General features: G+C 35.4%; 1 protein-coding gene across 1 annotated transcript; it reads left to right on the forward strand.

Moving 5' to 3' along the window:
* Positions 1-226: 226 nt before the first annotated feature.
* On the forward strand, positions 227-23,489 carry LOC145987676 (solute carrier family 35 member H1). Its single transcript, XM_083122210.1, has 8 exons — positions 227-448; positions 4,523-4,698; positions 6,869-7,083; positions 9,437-9,509; positions 11,306-11,424; positions 17,244-17,377; positions 18,932-19,107; positions 20,424-23,489. Exons 2-8 carry the CDS (start codon positions 4,555-4,557, stop codon positions 20,700-20,702), a joined length of 1,140 nt encoding a protein of 379 aa, XP_082978336.1. The 5' UTR covers positions 227-448; positions 4,523-4,554; the 3' UTR covers positions 20,703-23,489.
* Positions 23,490-25,457: the final 1,968 nt, after the last annotated feature.

Consider the following 25,457-nt stretch of genomic DNA (forward strand, 5'->3'; position numbering starts at 1 on the left):
TGGCGCGTGTTGCTATTTTTCTCTATGTGAACCAAAGAGAATGAGATGCATCTTTACTTTTTGCCGTGACTATCTTTGCTGCAAGCGCAATATCTCAACTCTTACAAGGCAAGCGAAGCAATAATTGTTTGTGCTAACTAGCATCAAATCTCTGCTACCAGATGTTGAGTGGTGCTGGAGGGGTAACAAATGATTGTGCTGGAAGCGCCCAGTGTTTTCCTCTTGTGCCATGTGTTGACCAGTGACGTATGATTATATTTTGATGTAAGTTGTAATCAGCTGCTGTGTGCAAGTCGAATATAATCAACGAACATAAATGGAAACACAGGGGCGGAGAAATGCATATAATGTAATTTCTGTATTGCATTCTCGTGACAGCTCACAATTCCTTCTCTGTGCTTCAAATATTCAATATTCGCCGCCAGGAAAGCTTCAAGAATTATGTTCGGTAAGTGTTTTTCCTACATATAAAGTTAGGCCGGAAATTGGGCGCATTTTTATTAGAATTTTCCTATAGAAACTTGATGATTCCGGTAGACTGAAGTAAATCCGAACTGTGAATGTCTAAAGAAAAATGTTTTTAGTAAATAGAAACAGCTTTTATGTTTAGGAAATTGACCGTTTGCTAGAATATTGCAACTACAGGTATTCCGATGATCTAAACAAAATTTAATCACTTCCACGACAGCAGCTTCTAGCACAACTTAGCAACATCTAAACGTTGCATGAAACTGAGTCTACCAATTATACAAGGAGCAAATAAGCAGTGACACTAATTCATGTAGGACCTAGTTAAGAGGGTCATTTTTAATGCACAGTATTACCCAGTGGGGGGTTCTTGGTGTCATAATCCCCCCCCCCCTTGGCCCAGTATTAATAAAAAATGCTCAAGGCAGGAAAAGATGAAAAATGAGGACTAACTAAAAATATTGTATGTACCCTACCCCCTTTCGAAAATCCTGTACATGCCACAGATCTTGCCATATATATATATATATATATATATATATATATATATATATATATATATATATATATATATATATAGGCGAAATTTCATAGAAATTGGAGAGTGGTCCGGTACTTGTTTGATAAGGTCCGAACACCTCTCACTCGTTTATTTCCTTAATTTTAGCATTGACACTTACATATTCTGCATTGCGGAAGATTCTTTAAGGTGAAGTTATGCCTTTTTCCATAAAATAGTGTCAACTTTTCATATTACAAGTCATTATTTGTCTTCCTTGTTATGCTTGGGTAACAGACAAAAAAAAAATCCAATATTCGAGGGTGTAGAATAGGGTACCCGACCCACAGACAATATGGCGTGCAGTCGTGCTTGTGTTTTGTCGATTTGGAGTGGGTATGCAGTGTTTTAACCTTCTTAACTGAAAAATGCCTACTTTCGTGTTTATTATGTCATCATAAACCATTGACGGATAGCCCCAAAAACCATTCACGATAGCCCCAAGGACCATTTCTGGCAAGGTTAGGTTAAGTAAGCATAGTTAAAAAAAAATTAGAAAAATTCTCGTAAAAAAAAGGCATGTTTGGAAACACTGCCGAGACCACGTGACTTTCGACACTTGCGCCAACTGCACGTACATAATGGAAACAACGGCCTAATGTTACAGAAGATGCAAGTTTCTTATGTAACAACTGATTATTTATTGTTCTGCAGCATTCTATGGTGAAGTTTTTAGTTTGTGCGAAAGAAAATACATCGAAGAACCTTGACAATGATACAGAAAGTGATTTCAGTAAGTAGTTTCTCCTGTAAATTTGAAGAAATCTGTTCGGGCGATATCAGACAGTTACCATAATGTCCGTCCCATGCACGGAAGCTGTTGCTTGCATTTCCATCCATGTACTTGAACCGGATGTGCGAGCATCTGATGACGTAATCCCCGGCAAGTGTTTCCAAACGCACAGTTTTTTCACTATATAGCCCAATCTAAAGCAACCTAACCTTACCTTACCGTGATGGTGCATGGGGCTATCGTGAATGGTTTGTGGGGCTATTCGTGGATGGTTATACAATCCAGAATGGTTTTTGGGGCTATGCGGGGATGGTTTTTCCGGGAATGGTTTTTGGGGCTATTCGTGGATGGTCACAATGTCCCGAATGGTTTTTGGGGCTATGCGGGAATTTTTCTGTTCAGAAGGTTGAAACAACGCTAGTCAAGATTTGCCCGCCATTTTGCATGTTCAGGAAGCGAGAAAAGAACGAATAATAAATACTCGATATGTCGACAATAGATACTAATTTCGTTAAAAAAAAAGTGAAATCCCTTGTTAAACAATGTTTCGCAATGCAGAATAGGTAAGTACGAATGTAAAAAAGTAGAGAATGATCGAGTTAGAGCGATTTCCCTGCATATGATAATTTTATCAAGTAATTTATAATTTATGTTTAAAAAAACAACTTAAAAATTACCTTATGCAAGCCTGTGCGCTTCCCATGGACAATGATGTATTTTCCGTTGACAAGCGACTAAGTATCGTAGACTAGTGGGAATTAATGTGGAAGTAAATCGGAACCTTAGTAGAATGCATTTAGGGACTTCATTTTAACTACGAAAGCATATATTGAACGAGATCTTAAGTAATCGATAAAACTCCGCAGTATGTCTTAAAAGAAGTAAATCAAAATTGAACCATGTTAAAATTGCATTTGTAGCATGATAAAATTGCAATAAAACAAATGGAACTTAGGCTTCTCCAGGTTCAAAGAGTCTGGTTTTAGGAAGTCCTTCAAAAACTGATAGAGGGAACGGTACCCTTAAACCTCTGTACCCCCTCTAGAAAGTGAAGTATTTTGCATGGTTTATGAAGATGATGTTATATGAACGTTTTCAGTTGTTTTAGCTCACTGAAATGTGTTATTGTGAAGTGAAGTGGTTCGCACAAGTAAATATAGTACCCAATATGACATTCCACATCAGCTATAATTTTACATTGTTAGGTTAGGTAGGAGGGTAAATGTTTACTATCCTTCGGACACCTATAACTTCTGAGTTAGTCAAATTTTGACATTTCTACTTACCTGTCTGCTTCGCGAATCATTTTTTAACGTGTATTCACGTTTTTTTGATCCAATTTTTTTTTTAAAAAAAGTGTTTTTGTAACTGAATAACGTACGTTTCCGCAAATGGTTTGTGGGGCTATGTGTCAATGGTTCGTGGGGCTATGCGAGAATGGTGTGTGGGGCTACGCATATTTTTTTCGAAACCAATTTTTAACTATTGTGACCCTACCTAACCTAACCTTACCGGAAATGGATCGTATCGTATGTATGAATGGTTCGTGGGGCTATGCGTCAATGGTTGAATTTCCACTATGAAACATTCCCACATCACACAAAACACCTTCCAGATGTTAGACAATACTACAGGAACTTATTATGGTATGTAGTTTCTTTTGTAGAAATGAAGAAATCTGTCCGAAGGATAGTAAACTAGTACCGGTAGGAGTGCTAGGTTTGAAGTTGATAGCAATTTCCGACATGTTCTTTCATTACTTTAGTGTACATACAAATGTTTTTTTTACTTACGCTGATCATACTTCGGGATCAAATATTTCTGTTATTTGTGTTTTCCGCATGCTAGAACCAATGTTATGAGTAGAAGATAGTACACATGTATTTTTTACATGGTTTGATTTCTATTTATGTCTCTTAGCACATACTTCAGAAACTTAATGATTATTTGCTACCTTTTTTTGGAGAATGATTTTTCACTTCTGTATGCTCCCATGTGCACATTTGTTTGCTAGCAGCCATTTATTTACTGTCATGGATGTGGAATGCTGCTGATATGACATGAGGTGCAGAAGGGTATTGACCCCTTCTGGCTGCACTCTTTGACACTAGGTGTAGTGCAGATGTATCCTGGTGTCAGATACAAGGAAATAACGTTCAACCAAGTAATAGTGGTGTTGAAGTTCAGAAGATTGAACAAATGCGTGTCTGCTGCTTTAAATATTCATTTGATTAATTAGCATGCACCCCACATCATACCACTGCAGAACGTAGTGCAAATGGTGCAGACACCAAATTTACTACTTGACACCAAATCAACGAAGTAGATGAGTCTGTGTTGCACTGTGTAACCAACAAGATGCACAAGTGCAGAGTGAGTCAAGAAGTGCAGTGAAGTAGATGGGGCTATTACATCCCTAAATGCTGTTCTTTTTAGGATAGGCAAGTTAGGTTTTAGGTTTATCATTAAAGTAGTACATCCTTGAAAATCATGGATGCTTATGATGATAAATATATCATAATCATGCACATAGTTAAGTCCAAGGTAAAAATACCAATAACCTGTAAACTTCATTACCAGGCATTACTATTTTTATAGTTCTGTTACTTACTTGCAAGAAAGAAATCCTGTAGTTATAAATATCCCATTTCTCTTTCTGATTGCTTTTTGTCAGTGTTATTTAGAATGTGTAAACTATTTCTAATTTATGTTTGTGGTTTTCTGTTTTACTAAATTCATTATTAACAATGTTGTTGTTACAGATGATGGACTGATATAATAATCATTAGGAAGCATGGATTTCAGCAAGGACCTCACGCTGTGTGGAAGAATCAGGTCTGCACAGTTCTGGAAACTTGCAGCAAAAACACTGCTACTCATCTTTCTTTACTATGTCCTCTCAATTGGACTCACTTTTTATCAGCAACACATGCTGAAGGTAGGTTGTTCCATGATTTAAAGTGTGCATCATCTACTCAATTTTACTCTGTGTACAAATTTACCTACAGTTTAAAATAGGATCCGAGCCACTATGTGCCTCCATCGAACCCTGCCTTTGTCACAAGGGGGCGATGTTACCACCAATCCATTGGGAAGCCCAGTTATTGAGGCATGATAGTTCATTGGTGAAACTATGCAAAGTTCCTTTCATGCATACCCTCATACCTTAGGGAAATTTTTATTATGGATGTACACCAATGCAATAGAATGTCCTTGAACATAAATTGTTCATTAATCTTCTTAATTAAAATGCACGGGATGGGTGACTACAATGCATTTCGCCTTCAAAATAGAACTGCATATTTCGACTTTTATGTCACAAAACCACAACATGAGCATTATAAGTTATTTCTCTTGTACTTTACAGTTCTTACAAGAATACTTTTTGATGTAACATTTAAGCAGAACACACCTTTCTTCATTCATCATATTCTTAGTTTGATTAATGTTACAGTTATTACAATGTAGTATATTTTTAAAAATAATAAAATAAAATGAAGCACATATACAATGAGTCCTGTTAATAATGTTACAATGTTAAAACAAGTAATTTTTTTTTAAATGAAGATGTTATCAAATTTTAATTATGAATTCCAAATATCATTATTTTATTATTATCAAATTTTAAGCCTTAACATCTTATTAGAATAATTAAATCAAGAAGACTTAGGTGGGCAGGCCATGTGGCACGAATGGGAGACGAAAGAGAAGTTCACAGGATTCTTGTTGGGAAACCTGATGGTAAGAGACCTATAGGAAGGCCAAGACGAAGATGGTGGGACAACGTTGAGATGGACCTAAAGGAAATCGGTAGAGATGGAAAAGAGTATATAGATCTTGCTGAAGATAGGGACAGATGGAAGGCCTGTGTTGCTGCAGCCATGAACCTTCATGTTTAAGAAGGCTAGAGAGTTAGTTAGTTAGTTCCAAATATCATCAGGTAATTCAAAATCATCTTTCTTTGTACGAAGATTCTTGATCTTTTGTGTAGGCGTAAATTTAAAAAGAAGTGGCTTACCCCATTTTTGAAAGAGATATTTCCATAGTGAGTCTATGTTGCCATTTTTGTTATTTTCTTTCGGTGTTCTGTAATGAACAACACCTCCCACACATTTAAATTATGTATCCGTTACTCTTTTTTTTAAGCCTTTTTTTAAAAAAATCTTTGATGGTGTGAGCTGACAAACCTGTTCTTGGGTCCAAATTTGTGATGTCTAAATCTTATTGCCAGTTTTCATGATGCTTGCCCTACATAATCTTTCAAAGTGATATATCCCTGTGGATTTTTCATCTGGCACTGGTTTTCTTATTTTATATTAATTAAGTGTGGTGTCAACCCCGAACTACTCTGATATTGTGGAGCGTCAGCCATCAATAAATAATCCTCTCAGAAAATGTGTTCTTACTTTGCACTATAATCATGCTATTGACACCTTCCTACTACTGGCAGATGACAAGGTAGAAACAAATACACCACCCTGAAGAAAAAGACAGAACCAATATCTGAAACGCACTTATAGAAATTAAAACAGTGCTTTTAACTCCAACAATTCCACATGAATCCAATACAACTGATCAGCTACAAAGAAGGATGTGAATTATGTTTTTATTCATAAAACTAATAACAAATGACAGAATTGTGTACTAAATACAGATCTGTAAAATTATCAGTCACTTTACCAACACACTGATTTACCTGCCTATACTGGCAGATATCAATAGAGCACTGATCAATCTGTTTCATCCCTTAAAAATACACAGAAAAAGTGTGCAGTGGAAAGAAAATTCCATTGCTATGAAATCATCAAAATACAGTGTAAAATTCCTGTTCATATTGCCTTTTGGCAGACATGTCAGGTAATGGTAAAATCAAGAGGCAATACAAAAGGTGTTAGTTGTATGAATTTTAGCAGCAAGTCCGTACATGAATTTTTGTTTTATATTCGATGCATCTTTGAGAGTTGCTGTTATCCTTATGTTGCACTAACATGTTGGAATCGGAAGTAATGCTAATATTAACTTGGGGATATTTTACAAGTGAATCATGTTATGTAAACATGTAAAAGTTTTTTTTAGTTTTTAACTAAAAAAATCATTATCTGTTTCAGAATTTCCGTTTTCCTCTGTCTGTAGTGGTCTGCCATCTTGTGATAAAATTCACCCTAGCTGGCATGATTCATTTTGTATGTGACTGCTGTTTAAATAGACCTAGAGTTACCATAGACTGGGGAAACCATCTGAAAAAATTAGCTCCTACGGGAATCACAAGTGGACTGGATATAGGATTCTCTAACTGGGGCCTTGAATTAATCACAGTTTCTCTGTAAGTATGAAAGCAATATTGCTTTTTATTCTAATTTTAGATTGATTGATTTGGTCTGCATTTGTCGCTGAAAGTTCTACATAGTACATTTCCTGTGTGTGCCTAATTTAATGAATTTACATCTCTATGCTGGAAGGAATCAGGCAACAGATCCCGTTGCAGTAGCACTAGCAGAGACGATTCCACAGGTGTAAAACATGATAAGTGGCATTTTGGTTATTTTTGAGTTACAAAGTAAAATGTGCCATCCTTCAATTTTCGAGTGAAATTGCCATGTCATACAATTTGCATTGGACTCGGTGAAGCCTTCTGAAATTGGTAAACACAACAAGAAAACAATTTATCCACAGTACAGCTTCTAATAACCTTTTTTCTTAATGAACTCAGAAATAACCAAAATGTCACTTACCATGTTTTACACCCGAGCCCTTCAACGGTTTATTTTACTTTGCTTTTATTTCACTTTTGGCTAATCACGAAGATGAGGATGAGTGATGACTGATGATATTATGAAATTGATGAAGGGGCACTCGCAAAGAAAACCCAGGCCTGGCACTGTAGCACTCCACCACAAAGGCTGGCTCTAATTTTAGAGATTAACATAAAAGGCAAGGATTAGATGAAAGTGTCTCCTATCCAAATTGATCAGGTATACCACAACCTAAAAAGTTGCGAAAGTTATTCATGGGCTAACAAACAAGTGATGAAAACTACTTGTTTGTATCCTGCAAGAAGAAGACAAGTCCTCCTCCTTCGGTGGTGAATTCTATCTATTTTCGCAGTGGCTTTCAAGAATATTAATTTAATGGGATATCTATCAATACTTTCTTAGGATCCCGTGATATTTACTCTTTTCCAGTTTCTCTTTTTGCACTTCCGCCACCGAAAACATGTGGATAGCATGTCACTAAATATAGTCCCCAAATTTTAATATTCGAACTCTTCCCCACTACAGAAATCCCTCGACAATCTAAGATTTAACATTTTATCAAGAGCTTCATGTCCCCCCCCCCCTGAAATTTAATACTCAATCCTCCCACCAAAATTTTCATGGCAATTTTAGGCTTACTGTTTATATTGAAGAGTGGATATTATATTGCCTCCTCCAAAACAAATAATTCTCATTCTCCACTCCAGAATTTCTGCAACAGTCTAAGACAATAGTAATACACAAGAATTGGATACCCTCCTAAATTTGATGCTCAATTTCCCCTAACTAAATTACCTGCCATAATGTAAGACTGACATTCAAGAGTTGGATATTGTTCCCCCAATGTTTAATTCTCAATCCCCCCTCCAGAATACAAAGCCTATTATGTAATAGTTGGACATTGCCCCCCCCCCTCCTGATAATACATATTACCCATTACAATTCCCTTGGAAGTCTACAAGTTGCTATTATATAGCAGCAGTGGTTAATTGATAACGTAATGCAACTTGTGTCCAACACTATATTGTCCACATCAAATTTACATCATTGAAATTTCCCCCAAAGTTGGGCGGCACAACTTGCATCCACAAACCCACCTGTGGCAACCCTTCCCGTATATACTTTCTTTCCTTCATGTGATGGATTACATATGGTGCATTTAAGATGTATTTTTTTGTTACATATATTTTAGAAAAATATATAAACATTGAATTTTATATTATTTGAAGGGGAAAAAATCGCCCCCAAAAATCTTGTGGGTGCAGTCTGCACCAAAAACCCCCCGCCCCTATGGGCCCCCTGCTAGCAAGTAATTGTTTAGAAAATACAGTATTTTGGTACATGACAAATGCATTAAGATCATATAAACTGACCCGATTCACAACATATAAAATTATATATTAATGCATTGATTTTGCTGCAAACTGTTATTATGTATTGTTAACCGTCTTCCAAAATTATAAAAGACAGACTTAGACCTTTTGTGTACATGGTCAAATTCTGATATCAGATTTTAGCTGATAAACAAAATGACTCGTTGTGTTGCTTTGGGACTTACGATGTGTCGCGTAGTGTCGGATCTGGTTTGCATCTGGTCTAAGGATGTGGTTGCACTCATGGTTGATATGTAGGCCCTCTCCCATCTTTGTACTGAGGTGTTGGTGGATTGGTGTAAGGGATGGATGATTGCTACCTGGAAGCAGTCATTGAAAGGGGATATTTTGATTATGGTAACAGTGAAGTCAGTGTTTTGGGTGGAGGAGCAGTGGTTGTTAATCCTAAGGTTGAGGGCTGTGCATGTTTTACTTGAAACATGTACATCATATCCAGTGTTTCACTTCCTTTTTAAATTTAAATATTGTAGGTCATTTCTGTATAGTGTACTTATTTTTACTATATTGATTCTGCATTTGTCTGTTCCAGATATACCATGACCAAATCCACTGCAATAATATTTATTTTGGGGTTTGCCTTGATCTTCAAACTGGAGAAGAAGGTAATCTTGCACTATTTTTGTTTATATATTTTATGTTTATACCAGTGGCCACCAGATTAATTAGCTCTCATGGAGGGATGGATGATCTTTTTTTAAGATTTACTGTTCCCTTAACCATTTTGAGGTCAAATTTTACATTTCAAGACACGGCAGTCATCATTTGCCATATGTGTGCGTGTATAGACTGCACTTTTTACCCGAAAGTGAATGAAATAATTCATGTTTTGAGGAAGAAAGACACGGCAGCAAATTAATGTACCAAAACTAAGTCCGCATTTATCTTTGAGACTGTTTTTTATGAAGTTCTGTTAATTTTTGGTGGCAGAACTTCTTGTGACTTTAAGTTCCAAGAAGTTCCCAAGTGAATGGTGACGCTGGCCTCTTCATAAAAACCAGTTTCTCGAATAAGTGAGTATGTAAAAAAGAATCAAGATAACTAAAGCCCATACTTAGTTTTAAAATAATTTATTCCTAAACAACAACAACATACCTTACAGAAACAAGAAGCAGCCAGTACATCCATTTGTGTGTGTATTAACAACACTTACGTTTCATTTTCTTGAGCACAAGCATCACTTACAGCTTAAATCATCTTTATTTACAGGGCACTAAGTTTCTTTCTTTTTTTCAGTGCACAATGAAAACATTGTTTTACCTTAATAAGAACATTAATTCTGTTCAGCAAAAAGTGTGCTGTGGCTGGTTGTAGCAATGTTGGATGCCAGATAATATATATTGTTTTAAAAATAAAATACCAGTTTCTAATTTACTAATTTGTCAATAGGCTGTAATTAGTCAGTATTTGATCAGTTGTTCATTATCTAGTTTCCACCCCTGTGCTCATTGTTGCGAATTGTTATTCTGCTTCCTTATTAACATTTTGGCTTTAAGATTCCATATGCATAATGATAACAAAGACCTGTAACAAATACATAACCAACCTGTAGCACATAAATCGGCTACATGTTTAAATGTCCTTCTAACTAAGATAGTTTCATGTTGGTACTGCTAGTATCAACCTGCAGCCATGATACCTTCTTGTATCATATTAGTTGTACTACGTAATATGCTAAATTCAAAGAGAAGAATAATTCATTTGTATGTGAAAAGAAAGGTAAAGTTCCCTGTGCAAATAGCACTGTGTCATGAAGGCACATTTAGGGAATGTGGGGTGAGACCCGGAGTCACTTTTTACAGGGACAAGGCTGGAAATTCTGATCTTAGATCACAAAACCCAGAAATCGAACCCAGTTCTCCCATACGGCAGTCAGATGCCAAACCGACCAGACCACCACGGCTCCTCTTCTTGAGCTTTAAGATGTGAAAATATTCATTCATTTTATGAATAATACAGATTTTTGGTACTCTGTTAATGTCTAGTGTATAGATTTATCAGTAATTTTACTGGCCCTATAAATAGTCTGTTATCAAGTGCAAAATTCTACCATTTTGTTATTGAATTTTTGTGGTTAAAAAGTTTTAATTCACATATCCTGGTTTTTGTAACACAAATATGTAAAGTTGCAGTTGATTTTTCCAAGGTTCTTTTCAGAAACTGCAAGACGTTAAATAACATAGTTGTCATACAAAATGCAGTCGCCAGTTTTTGCACTGCATATAGTAATGGTAATGCAAGGTTTAGCAACTCTTGACCCTCCTCCATCTAAAAAAGCAAAGAGTAGCTCTGTTGTATGTTTCTATATGCTAAATTATATTGTAACTATGGGAACCATGCTTGCAGTTCTGTTATAACATTACTGATTGTGCCTTGCATAATCTGAGTTGTTTTGTTGCAGTCATGGACCCTTGTTTTCATTGTACTAATGATCTCGTCAGGACTGATTATGTTCACATTTAAGTCAACCCAGTTCAACATTCTTGGATTTCTAATGGTGTTAACTGCATCATTTGCAAGGTACTTAAGTGTTAAAAAAAATTGAATAGCAATTATTTAAATTTTATTCATTTTTGTATGTATTTGAAGTTTATTATGATTATGTTAAGTAACTGTATGAAATCTCAATAACTTCTGTAGTCCATAAACAAACAAAGCCGAGAAAAGTGTGCTATTTGAAATTGATTCAGAGGTCATATTTCAGTGTGTGTGTTCCATGGCCATAAATATGTGTTTATGAAGAGCAAGTTTGAATATACTTTTACTAGTAATTGCAAGGTTACTGGATTAAAACTTTGGTTGGAAATAAAATACTGTATTGAATGAAAAATTAAGCATTGATAATTATTATAACTTATTGAAACATTACATGAAAATTGTGGTTCAGTTGTGCTAAACTTCTGTTCGTGCCACACTGTGTAACTTTTCATGTCAATTCTAGGTATAATGTAACTTCTCAAGGTTATTGGACACTTGTGGTAAACTAAGTGACTACCTGATTTAATGTTGAGGCACAATTTTCACATGACTTTCCAATAAGTTACAATCAGGGCCCGGAAGTTGAGGACCGAAAAAATATGAGAAAAAGACCCTTGAAAATACAGTTAACCTTTAGTACGCCACACAGGTCTGACGAAAGTAAGCCCAGTGTCGCCAAGGCTTTTTAGCGCGAAATTTAAATTTGTATACTTAATGGAGAAAAATCGTAATAACTCTGGCACTATGGGATCAATCTACTTCGGATAACTTTTGTTTTGCAGCTAGAACATCAGCGCATGCAACCATGTAAAATTTGGAAGCCCCAACCGGGGGGGTTACCGGCGGAGGCCGAATCCCCCGAATGTCAATGAAAAAAAACATAAAAATGTGGAGTTTGCCCCCTCTTCCCCTGCTATTTTGGTAAGAAAACCCGAACGTTTGTCTTTTTTTCAACGAATGGACCTTTCGCAACAGAACAAAGACTACCATGTGCCTTATCTCTGGTGAGTCACAGCATCTAAGCTTGAACGAAAACAGCGCCAGAAATACCAAGCATTTATTGCTTCTCTGTCAACTCAGGACTCGAACACGTGACATGTTCATGTTGGAAGGGGGAAGTTTGGAAAACACGATTGCAAAATATGTTCCGGAAAAAACTATCAGTGTTCCGACCTCAATATACAAATAAAAGTGTGGCAAACCCTCGATAATTGTATCTAAAGCTGCATGGTGCATATTTGAAACCAAATTACGACAAGGCACTTACTTTTTCGTCCTATTTCTGGGACAAATTTCAACTAAAGGTTAAAATTGGAGAAAAGGACCGAAAAAAAACAAAAAAAAAACATACAAAATATGTTTTCTCTGATCATGTATTAATACAATTTACAATATTTTTTCACATTGTTCCCAGGCATCACATGCTTCCAAAACACATACATTGACCAACATTAATCAAAAATGTAAAAAAACGATAAACTTTTTTTAAATACGGAGAAACTAGTACTCACTTTTATCCGCGAAGCTGTTTTTTCTTCTTTTTCGATTAATTTCAGTGGCCACTGCCACCAACTTGTTCCAACGAGGATGGTGGCAGTGGCCACTGAAATTAATCGAAAAAGAAGAAAAAACAGCTTCGCGGATAAAAGTGAGTACTAGTTTCTCCGTATTTATATACTACCGCGTCTCTCTTTTCCCAATCATGAATGAAAACTTTTTTTCTCGTAAGACGTACTTGAAGAAAGTTTTCGAAAACACACTGTTTAATTTCAATGAAACTTACAAACCTCTCCGCATTCCAGTATACCACCAAGGTCATCATCAGGTTAAGCTGCACATGGCATCGTTTTTCTGCAGAAACTTTTGTTTCACACGGTTTACAGAATAGAATTGTTCCATCAGTTGAAAACAGATCATCTCCAAAATTGGACACAACTTGTAAGAAACATGACTTCGATGGTTTAACCTTAGGCATCTTGAAGAACACTGAAACAAGTGGCCTCGTAGAACTGTCTCCCTGCAAACTCCCACTAACATTGCTGCCAAAGAGCAAGGAATAAAACTCTTAGAGTTGACACTCTCTGCTGCCTGCTCCGCAACTAGTATTGCCAACAAGTCGTAGTTAATTGTTGACACAGAAAGTGGCTATTGTTTCAGTAATCCCGCCTCCTACGTGCTTTTGCTGGCAGTTGAGCAATTGTTAATTTTGTATGAAAATAAAGGGTGCGGCAGAAATAGTTAGACGATGTTTTTTTGAAAAATTATTACTTTAATGAACTTTTATTAAAAAAACATTTATATGCCAAGAATTTACATACAAAAGCATTACATATGGTAATTACTTCTTGAAAATTATTTCACTGAGGTGTGCACCATGGGTAGTCAAACAGATCTCTGCACGTCGCCTCAGCGCACTCACAGCTCGTTGCACCATGTTGAGCGGGGTTTGTTGGATTGCAAGTTGAATTGAGTCACGCAAATCCTGTAATGTTGCAGGTTTATTGCATACACTACTTGCTTCAAGTAACCCCATAGGAAGAAGTCACATGTCGATAGATCCGGCGAGCGTGCAGGCCAAGGAACATTGCCGCGACGAGAGATAACTCTTACAGGAAACATCCTCCCAAGAATGTTGATTGAAACATTTGCTGTGTGTGACGTGGCTCCGTCTTGTTGAAACCACACCCGTGTAAGGCGACGCCGTCTCAGTTCTGGGAGAACGAAGTTTTCGAGCATGGCCACATATCGAGCGCACGTGACAGTTACAGTGTCACCATCCTCGTTCTCGAAAAAGTATGGTCCAATAATTCCATCAAAAGAGACACCACACCATACTGTTACTTTAGGGCTATGAAGGGGCACTTCATGCAGCAACCTTGGATTTTTGTTTGCCCAGTAACGGCAATTATGCTTATTCACACAACCATTAATGTGGAAATGAGCCTCGTCTGACATGATTAACCTGTGCAGAAAGTTAGGGTGCTCATTAGTCATTTGTAACACCCAATTACAGAAGTGAACGCGTTCATTGAAATCTTGAGGGAGTAACTTGTGAATCATCTGAATTTTGAATGGGTGGAAGTGTAGGTCCTGGTGTAATATTCGCCGCACACTCCTATCTGAAATGCCAAGTGACACAGCATGCCTACGAGCTGAACGCCTTGGACTTTGTTCCAATGTCTCTTGAACCATCTCTATGTTTCCTGGTGTCCTCACTGTACGATGACGACCTGGGGATTTCTTTGATGTTGCAGATGCCGAAGCTCGGAAATTCTTCACCCAATTAAGAATAGTTTGTTGTGTCGGTACTTGTCCATTTCTACCAATGTTAAAATGACGCCTGAACTTACGCTGCGTAATTGTTGCAGAGTCTTTGTTCTTCAAAAAACACTCCACAGTGAAAGCACGATGTTCGTTCGGCCAACGCTCCATGTCTACTGACGGAAGGATTACGTATTACTTAAAATACGGTGCATGCGCAATGAACATTCGACCAAAACTACATGCATACAAAATGCTTTGAACCACTTTACAAAACAAAACCAACAATGAACACTTTATTTATCGGGATACGTTTCTATGTTCATTTTACATCGTCTAACTATTACTGCCACACCCTTTATTACAAAAACTTGAAAGAAAGCTTAAAAGGGACCAAAAACATGCAAAATATTAAAAAAAAATAAGACAAAAGGCAAAAAATGGGGAAAAAAAGAACAAAGAAGCAAAATAAAAGTTACGGATTCTGACACTCTTTCGTGTGAAATGGATAAATACCTTCTTTGGATAAGTCTATTACATCACAAAGAAAAGAAGACATTTCCTCAACTTCCGGACCCTGGTTATAATACACTGCTCTAAAGAGGAAAGTAGTTAGTAACAAGATTAAATTACTGAGTGCTATGACTAATTGGATCTCCTGTGTTAGTGAAACCTAGAATGGGAATTTCTTCTACATTCACCTTCATCAGCATTGGAAACAGTGAATGTAGATTTCAAAAGCAAGGTGCAAGATACTAACGAAGGACTAAAATTAAATGGTATGACTCAGTTGTTAGCATATGCAGTTGATGTAGACTTATTAGAAGATGATATAAATAAAAAAGGTAAAGTATTCCTGTGTGCATAGCACCACGCCATGAAGGTGTATAGGGGGTGTGGGGGTAACGCCCCACACTTTCTTGATCCGGTCGTGACTGGGGGTGATGTGATCAGCATCACGCCCATGACCGCCTTTACTCCCCAGGGTTTCCCCCAGGTACCAATGTTATTCGACGCTGGGACAATTAAGAATAATGCTAAAATATTTTTCAAAACAGCTAAAGAGATAGGTTTGGAAGTTAACAAAGAGAAAACTAAATATATGCTTACAGGCCAAAACCAAGTGTTAGGTAATAATCAAAATCTAATTATTGATAACAACTCGTTTGAACCAGTATCCAAATTCAAATACTTAGGAGTAATATTAACAAATGAAAATTTTATTAAAGAGGAAATAAAAAGTAGGCTTAATTCAGGAAATGCATGTTACTTCTCTCTTCATAAACTTTTGTCTTCTCGTTTAATATCTAAGAAACTAAAAATTAAAATATACAAAATAGTAATTTTGCCTGTAGTATTATACGAGTGTGAAACTTGGCCCCTTACATTGAAAGAGGAACATAAATTGAGAGTATTTGAAAATAAGATCCTTAGGAAAATCTTTGGACCTAAAAGGGATGAGGAGACAGGTGAGTGGAGAAGGTTACATAATTTAGAACTACATAATTTGTATTCACGTCCGGATATTATTAGAATAATTAAATCAAGAAGACTTAGGTGGGCAGGCCATGTGGCACGAATGGGAGAGGAAAGAGGAGTTTACAGGATTCTTGTTGGGAAACCTGATGGTAAGAGACCTGTAGGAAGGCCAAGACGAAGATGGAGGCACAACGTTGAGATGGACCTAAAGGAAATCGGTAGGGATGGAAAAGAGTATATAGATCTTGCTCAGGATAGGGACAGATGGAAGGCCTGTGTCTGCAGCCATGAACCTTCAGGTTTAAGAAGGCTAGAGGGTTAGTTAGTTTTAGTTAGTTAGGTGCAAGATATTTGAAAATGGATCTTTAATTCAACTATAATAATTTTGAATTATTACATCTTTTAAAAAAAACAAACAAATGTGTAATATAAACACCTACAATACACTAATTAAATATTTTATTCTTATTTGCAGTCATTGTTTGGTGATTCAAATGTAGATCCATGATTACAGGTTGCAAGTTCAGTCACAAGGTATAATATACGTATTCAGTGTGTCCCTAAAATAATGGTGGAGTTGAACACATTCATAGTTTTGCAACCAAATGTAATAGAAACCTGAAATTACAGGCTAAATGAAGAGAAATTCTCCAAGATCTTTGCAATGCATATTTGATGTAAACTCTACAGACAAGACAATTTACCTCTTGCCATACATGGTCAAGAACGTCCAGTTTGACTAGTAACAGAAAATTACATTCTCTGGCATATGCTTGTAACTTATCCAGGAAGTTGTGTAACATCATAGATTGTGCCAATTGCTCTGTTCCAAAACTATGTCCACAACAGCAGTCAGCCCACGAGAAGATCTCCAAATAAGGGGAGGCAGGGGCAGGAAAAAGCCTGTCCTTGTAGAAGTGCAACTTGTGTCGCTGCACCTGTTACAGCAAGACCAGGGTGCACTCCTCCGAACCCTAATAGTTCTGCTACGTCACTTCCGTCGTGAGCTGTCAGTTGCATGTATTATTTCATGGACACACTGTATATTACGTTAGTGTAGATGTTGGGACACATGTTATGCTTAAGTGAAAACACATAATAGTTTATTGTGCATTTTTCAGTGGTCTTCGTTGGACTTTGGCCCAGCTAGTGATGCAGAAATCAAAACTTGGTCTTAACAATCCACTGGACATGGTGTATCATGTGCAGCCGTGGATGATATTAGCTGTTCTTCCCTTTGCTATAGGATTTGAAGGTATTTCTGGAATGAACTCTTTTTCAGCATCACAGAGTATACTTAAATAATGAGTACATTAAAAAAGAAAGATTAAGATCTATACCACATTTTCAAAACTAAAGTTTATGCAAATTGCCCATGTAGCGACAGTCATCATATGAATATTATTAATAAGAATAGTAATGTAGTGGCTAAACTTCTTTCAATTAGAGAAGTTCATTCTTAAATGGATTCGTATTATTTGCACATTTTCTGATCTGATGTTATTTCAATTCATTCTGTAGTATAGGTGTGTTTCACCTACGTCACAAACTGTTGCATTGTGGCTTCGAGCAGCCGTGATTGAGGCAAGTTCTTGTAAGCGGGCAGGCAGGAGATACTAATACAGACATTCGTGATTTAAAACAAGCGTGGTTGGTGCAGATGTAATGAACGTGGATATTTCCGTGCAAACATGACGGCTGTGTGCATTCTGACGTCACATAAAACCCACAAATTTGAAAGCTGTTTTGACATATTTTACTGTGATAGGACGTGTGTTTGAATTGAAAAGGAGTGTGCTCTTTTTCACATGTTCTCCATTTTATTCTAAACTGTGTGTGAGAGAAGGGGTTCCCTCAGATCATTCTCTCACTCTTTATTTCTCTTTAAACATCAGCTTAATTTTAGGAATCAAGCCCTGGAAGGGCTAAAGCATTGCTGCTACTAATACCCCAGCACGAAGCCCCTTTTTCAAACAAAAACATATTTCAGTCATAGGTGACATTCACAATGAAGTAGGTAAATTAAGAATTAGGTTGTTCATGGAACATTTACAATTTTTGTATCAGATTGGTAGAATATCAGTTATCAGTATCTGTAAATTTTATATATATCTATTTAATTCATAATTGGGAAAAGAGAGACGTGGTAGTATATAAATACGGAGAAACTAGTACTCACTTTTATCGGCGAATTAATCCAAAAAGAAGAAAAAACAGCTTTGCGGATAAAAGTGAGTACTAGTTTCTCCGTATTTATATCTGTTTAATTTGTATCAGCAGTAATTTCATATCAGTCCACCACTTTCTTTTCAATTTGCCTAAGTATTTTCCAGTGGTAACCTTCATTGTTTAAAGAAGTAAAATACTTGATTGTAGGTAATGTTGTTTGTTTCTTCTTCATTATTTTGTGCTTACAATCTTTGCTGGTACATTTCAGCTGTATCTGTATTTAATATCCCATACCAAACATTTCAAAATAATTTCAGTTCTCTATATTAGTAGTAACATACTTCTGATAGCTAAATATTTATATTCACTATAAAGCGAGACCTAAATTGCAGCTAAAAAGGTGATTATGTGAGAAAACATATAATCCAGGAATATTTTATATTTTTTCCCTATATTGAGACAAGAAAGTTAAATGTATAGTGGAAAAATGTAGAAATCCTGGATTCTGCTGTACATTTTGTGTCAAAATGTAAAAGAAAAAAAATCTTGCTACAACAAGTACATCACTACTGCCTGTGTGTCTGGAAGTTTGTGGGTTTGTGGTCAATCTGCATAAAAATGCATTATTTCTTTTTTGCAGGTGTTCATTTTGCAAGCAGTGGCATGGTTTTTAGATTTTCAGAATGGAAGGTTTTGCTTCATACTGCCAGCATAATATTACGAGGTGGAGTCCTTGCATTCTCCATGGAAATGGCAGAATTTCTAGTCATATCAAACACGTCCAGTTTAACATTGTCTGTAGCAGGAATTTTTAAAGTAAGTATTATGTAAACTTTTAAGGACAAGAAAATTATTGTATTGTATCTGGAGTTGTGTGTACTTGTTTGTTTTTCACGGAAACAAAACAATCCTCTCATGCAAGGAGAAGATTGGAATTACTAACATTTTTCTATTATATTTTGCTATGAAATAGTGTGAAATGAACTCGCAACCTTTGGTGGATGGGAGTTTTCAGGTGCATGCTTATCAGTGATGTACAAAAAAAATAAGTTGTAAAAACCAAACCACTTATCGTAGAGAATCAAAGTTAGTTTAGTTCTGGTGGGGGGGAAGACAACACTTTCGAGGGAGTGAAATATTTCCATCCTTCTTCCCAACAATTACAAGATAAAGGGGAAAAAACTTCAAATTTTACCTGAATATATTCATTTCGCAAGTCAGTATGGTCCAACCAAATCTAATTGCATTTGTATGAAGGTAAGATGTTAACATTTTACTTCCTTTGAAAATCCTTGTGTAGTTTATGACAATTTTGTATATGTAAATCTGAGCCCATCTTTATCAATAAGTGTCAAGTAACATCATTACACTGAGTTTTAGAAACTGCAATAATTGCAAGCTAACAACACACTGGTAACTGGAATAGTAGTTCTGTAGCTGTTTTTATTGTTCTCTATATATCTGCACCTTCTGGTGCTTTAACTTGCACATGTTCATGTTGTTTTGCAACCTGAGATTGTATCAAGGAAAATAAAATTCTTCAATTTTTTTGCAATTTTGTTTCATGTTCTGATTTTTTTTTTGTTTTATTATTAATGGGTTTTTACTTTTGTCCATATTAGGATCTGCACTTCCACAACTTAGATCTGTATTTTTGTTTCTTGATTACAGATATTCAAATATATTTGAAAGTTTAGTGAAATTTATTTTCAATGTTGACACCTGTACATTCCAAATGCACCAAACATATTATGCTGTTGCTTTGTTTCAGTTTTTGCTGTAAGCGCTCTTTATGCACAGTAAAGCTGATCAGGACTGGACCTACAGTTTAAAGTGGGACCCGAGTCACTATGTGCCTCCACTGGGTTCCCAGTAATGTTGCCTTGTAATCAAAGGGTCGCAGGTTCGACCTTCAGTGGAGGCACATTGCACAGTGTTTTTTTTGGATTATCTTATCCTGTAGTCCCAATCCCAATTGACTTATCTTAGCATAAGTGGACTTTAACAAACAAAATAAACCCTATTCATTTGTATGTATATTCCATCTATGGTGTTAATGCAAACTTCAATATTTTCTCTTTTATGAATACAGATAACAACATGAATATAACTTTCCTGTCTTCATTTTTCAGGAAATATGCACGCTTGGACTAGCAGTTTATTTTAATGGTGATAAAATAAGCTTTATCAATGGTATTGGGCTACTGTTATGCATTGGAGGTATTATTTTTCATGTGATACATAAAACTACCAGTAAACCTTTGGAGACAAAGGACAAAGATGACTCTGACAGTGTTGAGTTACCTCTCCTAGATCGAAGAGCAATGGTGCTGATGGAAAGCATGAGTGATGATGAATCTGAAGATGATACCAATGTATTATTTAGTGTTCTGCAAAGAGAAAATAAGTGATAATTTTATGCAACAGGAATGCGGATAAGTGAAATGACAAGTTTTTTACAAAAATATATGAAGTGTGTTGAGAAAATATCCAGTTGTCTTCATGGATACCTGAATAAACAAGCGTTATGTGCATGTGTTGTTGAGCTGAGATAGTATGTATCTTCCTACATTGGATATATTTTTAAAAATCAATTTTCTAAATATATGCTAAAATACAAATCATGTAAATAGACATTGAAGCATGGATGTAATTGTTGGATTGATCATAAGTAACAGCCTTGTTTCTTGTATTTCTTTGTATCATGGGTTTTTTCCAAAGTTCTATCGAAGGACATGGAAAACAAGAAACTCTATCTTTTGTAAAGTTGAGAATATAGTAACTAAAAATTTAATTTTTGAAATGTTCGATATTATATGGAAGATTTTTCTGTGGATGTCAAATGTTTGGATTTTTTTTTTATCTTATATAAAGTGTACAAACGGTAAGATAAATGCACTTATTGTGTAAATAGTATTTTTTTGTCTGTACTGATGAAGTTTTGCTACAAGAAATTGAATAAAATAATTTTATTTCTAATGCTACCAGAAAAAAATCAAAGGACACTCATTTGTAGAGATATATTTGTACAAAATATATTTTCATACCACACTTGTAAATCAGCATGCTAATCTGCACTCATAAAGACCACCCCACAATTTATTTTTTGAAACAACTATGCATAATGAGAGACACTCTTTATATCAAGCAAGTGATATTTGTGTTATGTATATTGAAAGATATACAATTATCCTGAAGCATTTCAACATGAAAAATTATCCTGAGACAAAAAAAAATAATTCTTGCAAGCAATAATTAGCAGCTGTATGAAAATTTAACTTTCTGGTATTTGCACAATTTAGTAAATTGCAAAATATCCATAGAACCATAATATAAAAATAAGAGTATGCATATTTTCAAGATACCTCCTGTGAAAATAATATGTCTAAGTTATACTATGAAATGTTCTTGAAATACAATTACAAACAATATACAACACAGCAGTCTCTTTATGGGAAACATAAAAGACAAAACCAGATGTTATGGGAGGGGATATTTGTGTAGGTAGGATTCATATCCATCCATAGAAACTTCAATTTTTTTTCTGCTGTTCTTATGTTTGGTAATAGTGTATCATGTAGAAGCTTAAGCATACACTTTTTTTAAGTTTATGATTATTATATTATTATGTATTTGTGATTATTATTTTATTACATTATTGTTATTAAACGTTGGAAGCTAATTGCAAATTGTTAACAGTTGATTAATTTATTGAGAGTTCAAGATCAGGCCTGGAATTGGGGAAAAGGAATGGGGAATACAGCCCCAGGCCTCTATATGAAAAGAAGTTTTCACAGGAAAATTTATTTTGAAAAGGGCCACAGAGTGAAAATAATATGTTTGAAATGTGACCAAAATTAAATCTAGGTTTGTTAAAGACTGGAATAAATAATTTAATGATAGTTAAACTTATTTTATGTTTGTGTTAGATAATTTTATGGTTTAATCCTGAATATTTAACTGTGATAACTGATATTTATACATGGATCACAAATGAGATTTATTTGTTTGCATATTTTTTTTTCATAAGAAAAGAATTAAGAAAAATTGTACAAGACATGAAAAGGAGTGTCCTTGTAAATAGATAAATTCTAATTCTTCTTTCTAATGTTTCAACAGCGTTTTCAGTTCCTTTAGAGATTTACAGTAACTAAGACATTAAAATTGGTTAAAAGGTTTGGGGGGGGAGGCAAAATGGCAAGACATGATGACACGTAAAAGATCAGGCAAACCAACAAGTTGAGGGTCTTTCAACAAGAAGTCTGGATTTCTAATTTCTAGTGGCAACGAAGCTGCCTAATCAAGAGTATTTTAGGTCTCCTTTGTTCTGAGCTACCACTTTAATGTCTTAACTATGCCTGAAATGTTCTTTTGGAACATTAGAAAGAAGAATAAGAACTTCACCACTTGTAAGTACACCCTTTTAATCTCTTTTTTTAAAAAAAAATTAAAAAGAGATAAAATCAAAACAACTACCTTATTTCTGGACCAACCTTCTTCAGGATCTAAACATTCGAAGGGCAAAACAAGGTACATTTGATTTTTATCCATTTTTAATATCCTGACAATACACGGCTTGAAGTACTAGGTTTTTTGTTCTTGTTTAATTGTATTTTCTCATCTTAAGTCTTTCCCAGTTGTTTGAATATTTAATGGCTATGCTTTATTCTTCACACACATATGAAAAAAAGAACAGTCCAGTAATGTATATTTATAAATCTTGTTTCATACATCACACAAACACATTTGTACATTATAGGTTTTTCATGGGCCTGTTTATGTGCAGGTAACATTGTGAGAGAAAACGTAACAAGATATTGTATTAAATTGAGTGGAAGAATGCTTGATCTTGGAACATAGCATTGAGGTTCTACCATGAGCTCATGATGCAAACATCAGGTTAAATAAGATTGGTATTTGGGTTTATTTTCAGTTACATCATGAACACTGAATATTTTTGACATGTTTTACATTCATATTTTGATTGTAGGAAAAAACTTCTGTCTGCTGTGCTTGTTTTGCAGTGTTGTTAATTTGATTATATGTGCTCTGTAACTATGCATTTTTTTTATTAGCACATAAAGATTATTGTACAGGTGAAGTGCTGAGTTGTATTATAATAGTTGATAATGATCTATTTTGACTTTGGTTATATGTATTCACTAATTATGTTCCTATATTAAATTTTTATTATGTATTTTACTATCTTTACATGAACCAGACTTAATGACACAGGAAAACTTTGTTAATACAATATTGAATAATGTGAATTTATTTACATTCACTAGTCGATAAAGAAATTTTTATGCATTTCAGTATGGATAATTTTTAATTCACTCATTTTCAAGACCTTTGTAACAGGTTCAAGTGTGAAAGTAACCTCTTGCCTATTACCATCAAGTTATCTGCCAAAGGGCGAGTGCTCACCAGTGAGGATGAATGAATGACGAAGCTACATCACCCAAGCATAATGGTTAGGATTCTGGTAAGATCCCAACGAGCAACAGTTCGTTATGCCTTGTCCCAAAATTAATTACTTAATTTAAAGTAGTCGCCTGGAGCAAAAGATTGAACTTAAGAGAGGATGTGGGTGTTATTTTCATGTTGGCCGTGTCTTGTTCCGCATGCACCTGCATCCTTTGTTACTTTGCAGGCCAGGTCAAGTACTTTCAGTGTTAAAAGCACCACAAGAGAGGCCCCGTTGCCATAACGTGCACCACAGATTGCATAAATATACAAAATAAACAATGGTTATATCTGGTAGTACTCTATACCCACACAAGTCATGTACTAGAGTACTGCAGAGGATCACTTTCACTCATTTCAGTCTCCCACGCTTGAGCATGCTATGCTAGACCATACTGCACTCTTAGCAGAATGATTGGCAATGACTTGTATTTCAGAGTATAAGTAGCACTGTCAACCTAAAACCAGTGGCGTAGGAATTGGGGGGGTACAGGGGTACATTATATTGTTATTGTACATTGTACCCCTGCAAATTTTTGAAGGTGTACTGTACCCCCTTAAATCCAATTTTACTCCCTGTACCCTTCTTAGATAATTTGACATATGCAAGGTGCTACTGTTAAAAGAACCTATTTTTATTTTGCTCAATAAGAGAGGTTTATATTGTTCATAACTTAATAAGCATTATCTTCCTTACCACAGAAATTCAAGCCATTGTAAACTTATTCTACTACATTGTACTTGATAATACTAGTTAGTTTATTATCCAGTTCTCTTTAAAACCTCTTCAAAGAGATGAAAATTGTTTAAAATGTGTGAACGTTGGAATCAGGTAAAGTTTACTTTCAGGAAATCACACTCCAGACAAATGCTGTTTTGCGTAAGGGGGTACACTTTTCTAAAGAAGTGATCGTGTCTATTCGAAGATAAGATACAAATCTTCATCAGAAGAGTATATGACGGACCTTCTTTTCATTTGTATTTTTCAAATGGAAATATTTGCACAAACGAGACGACCCACAACAGACCAACTTGGGGGTACAATGTACTCTTGTACCTCACCCATTATTTTCATAACTTTGTAAGAGGGTGTTTGGATAACGATACTTAAACCTATACAGTGGAACCCCGATTTTACATTTTCCCACATACACATACATTCAACCTTGATGGTCCCAACATAGCAAATTATTAAGAAATTTTCCTCGGTTTTACATTTTCCCGCATTTTAAGCTTGATCAGTTTGGTCCCCTGGAAAACGTAAAATCGATGTTTCACTGTATATGTATTAAGAGATTTTTTAAAAAAGAGATGGTACTGAGATAAAAAAAAGTCTCTGTTTCCTCTCAAATTTAGAGACTGGACTGAAATAAATCTCTGCAAAATCAAAGCAAGGTGGAACTTGATAATCGAGACAATTTCGTTTGAAACTCTGGCATCATATTTGAAGAAATTGCTTAAAATAAATACTATCTGTCTTATTCAGACATACCAATTGTATATCTTATTGATTTCTTTTCAAATAAGTTGTATATTTTGTTTTCTTAGTTGCAAAGTTAATCCATTAGTGACAATTGCGAACCTGTGTTGCCCGGTTTCATCTATTCACGATAAAATTCTGTATTTCGACGGTACGCAGCATCGAAACAAAATATAAAGCAGAAAAACTGTATTAAGAAAAGTTGTTGCTTTAATGACAT

This window comes from Lepisma saccharinum, chromosome 5 (assembly GCF_977018435.1).
Source record: "Lepisma saccharinum chromosome 5, izLepSacc3.1, whole genome shotgun sequence".
Lineage (NCBI taxonomy): Eukaryota > Metazoa > Arthropoda > Insecta > Zygentoma > Lepismatidae > Lepisma > Lepisma saccharinum.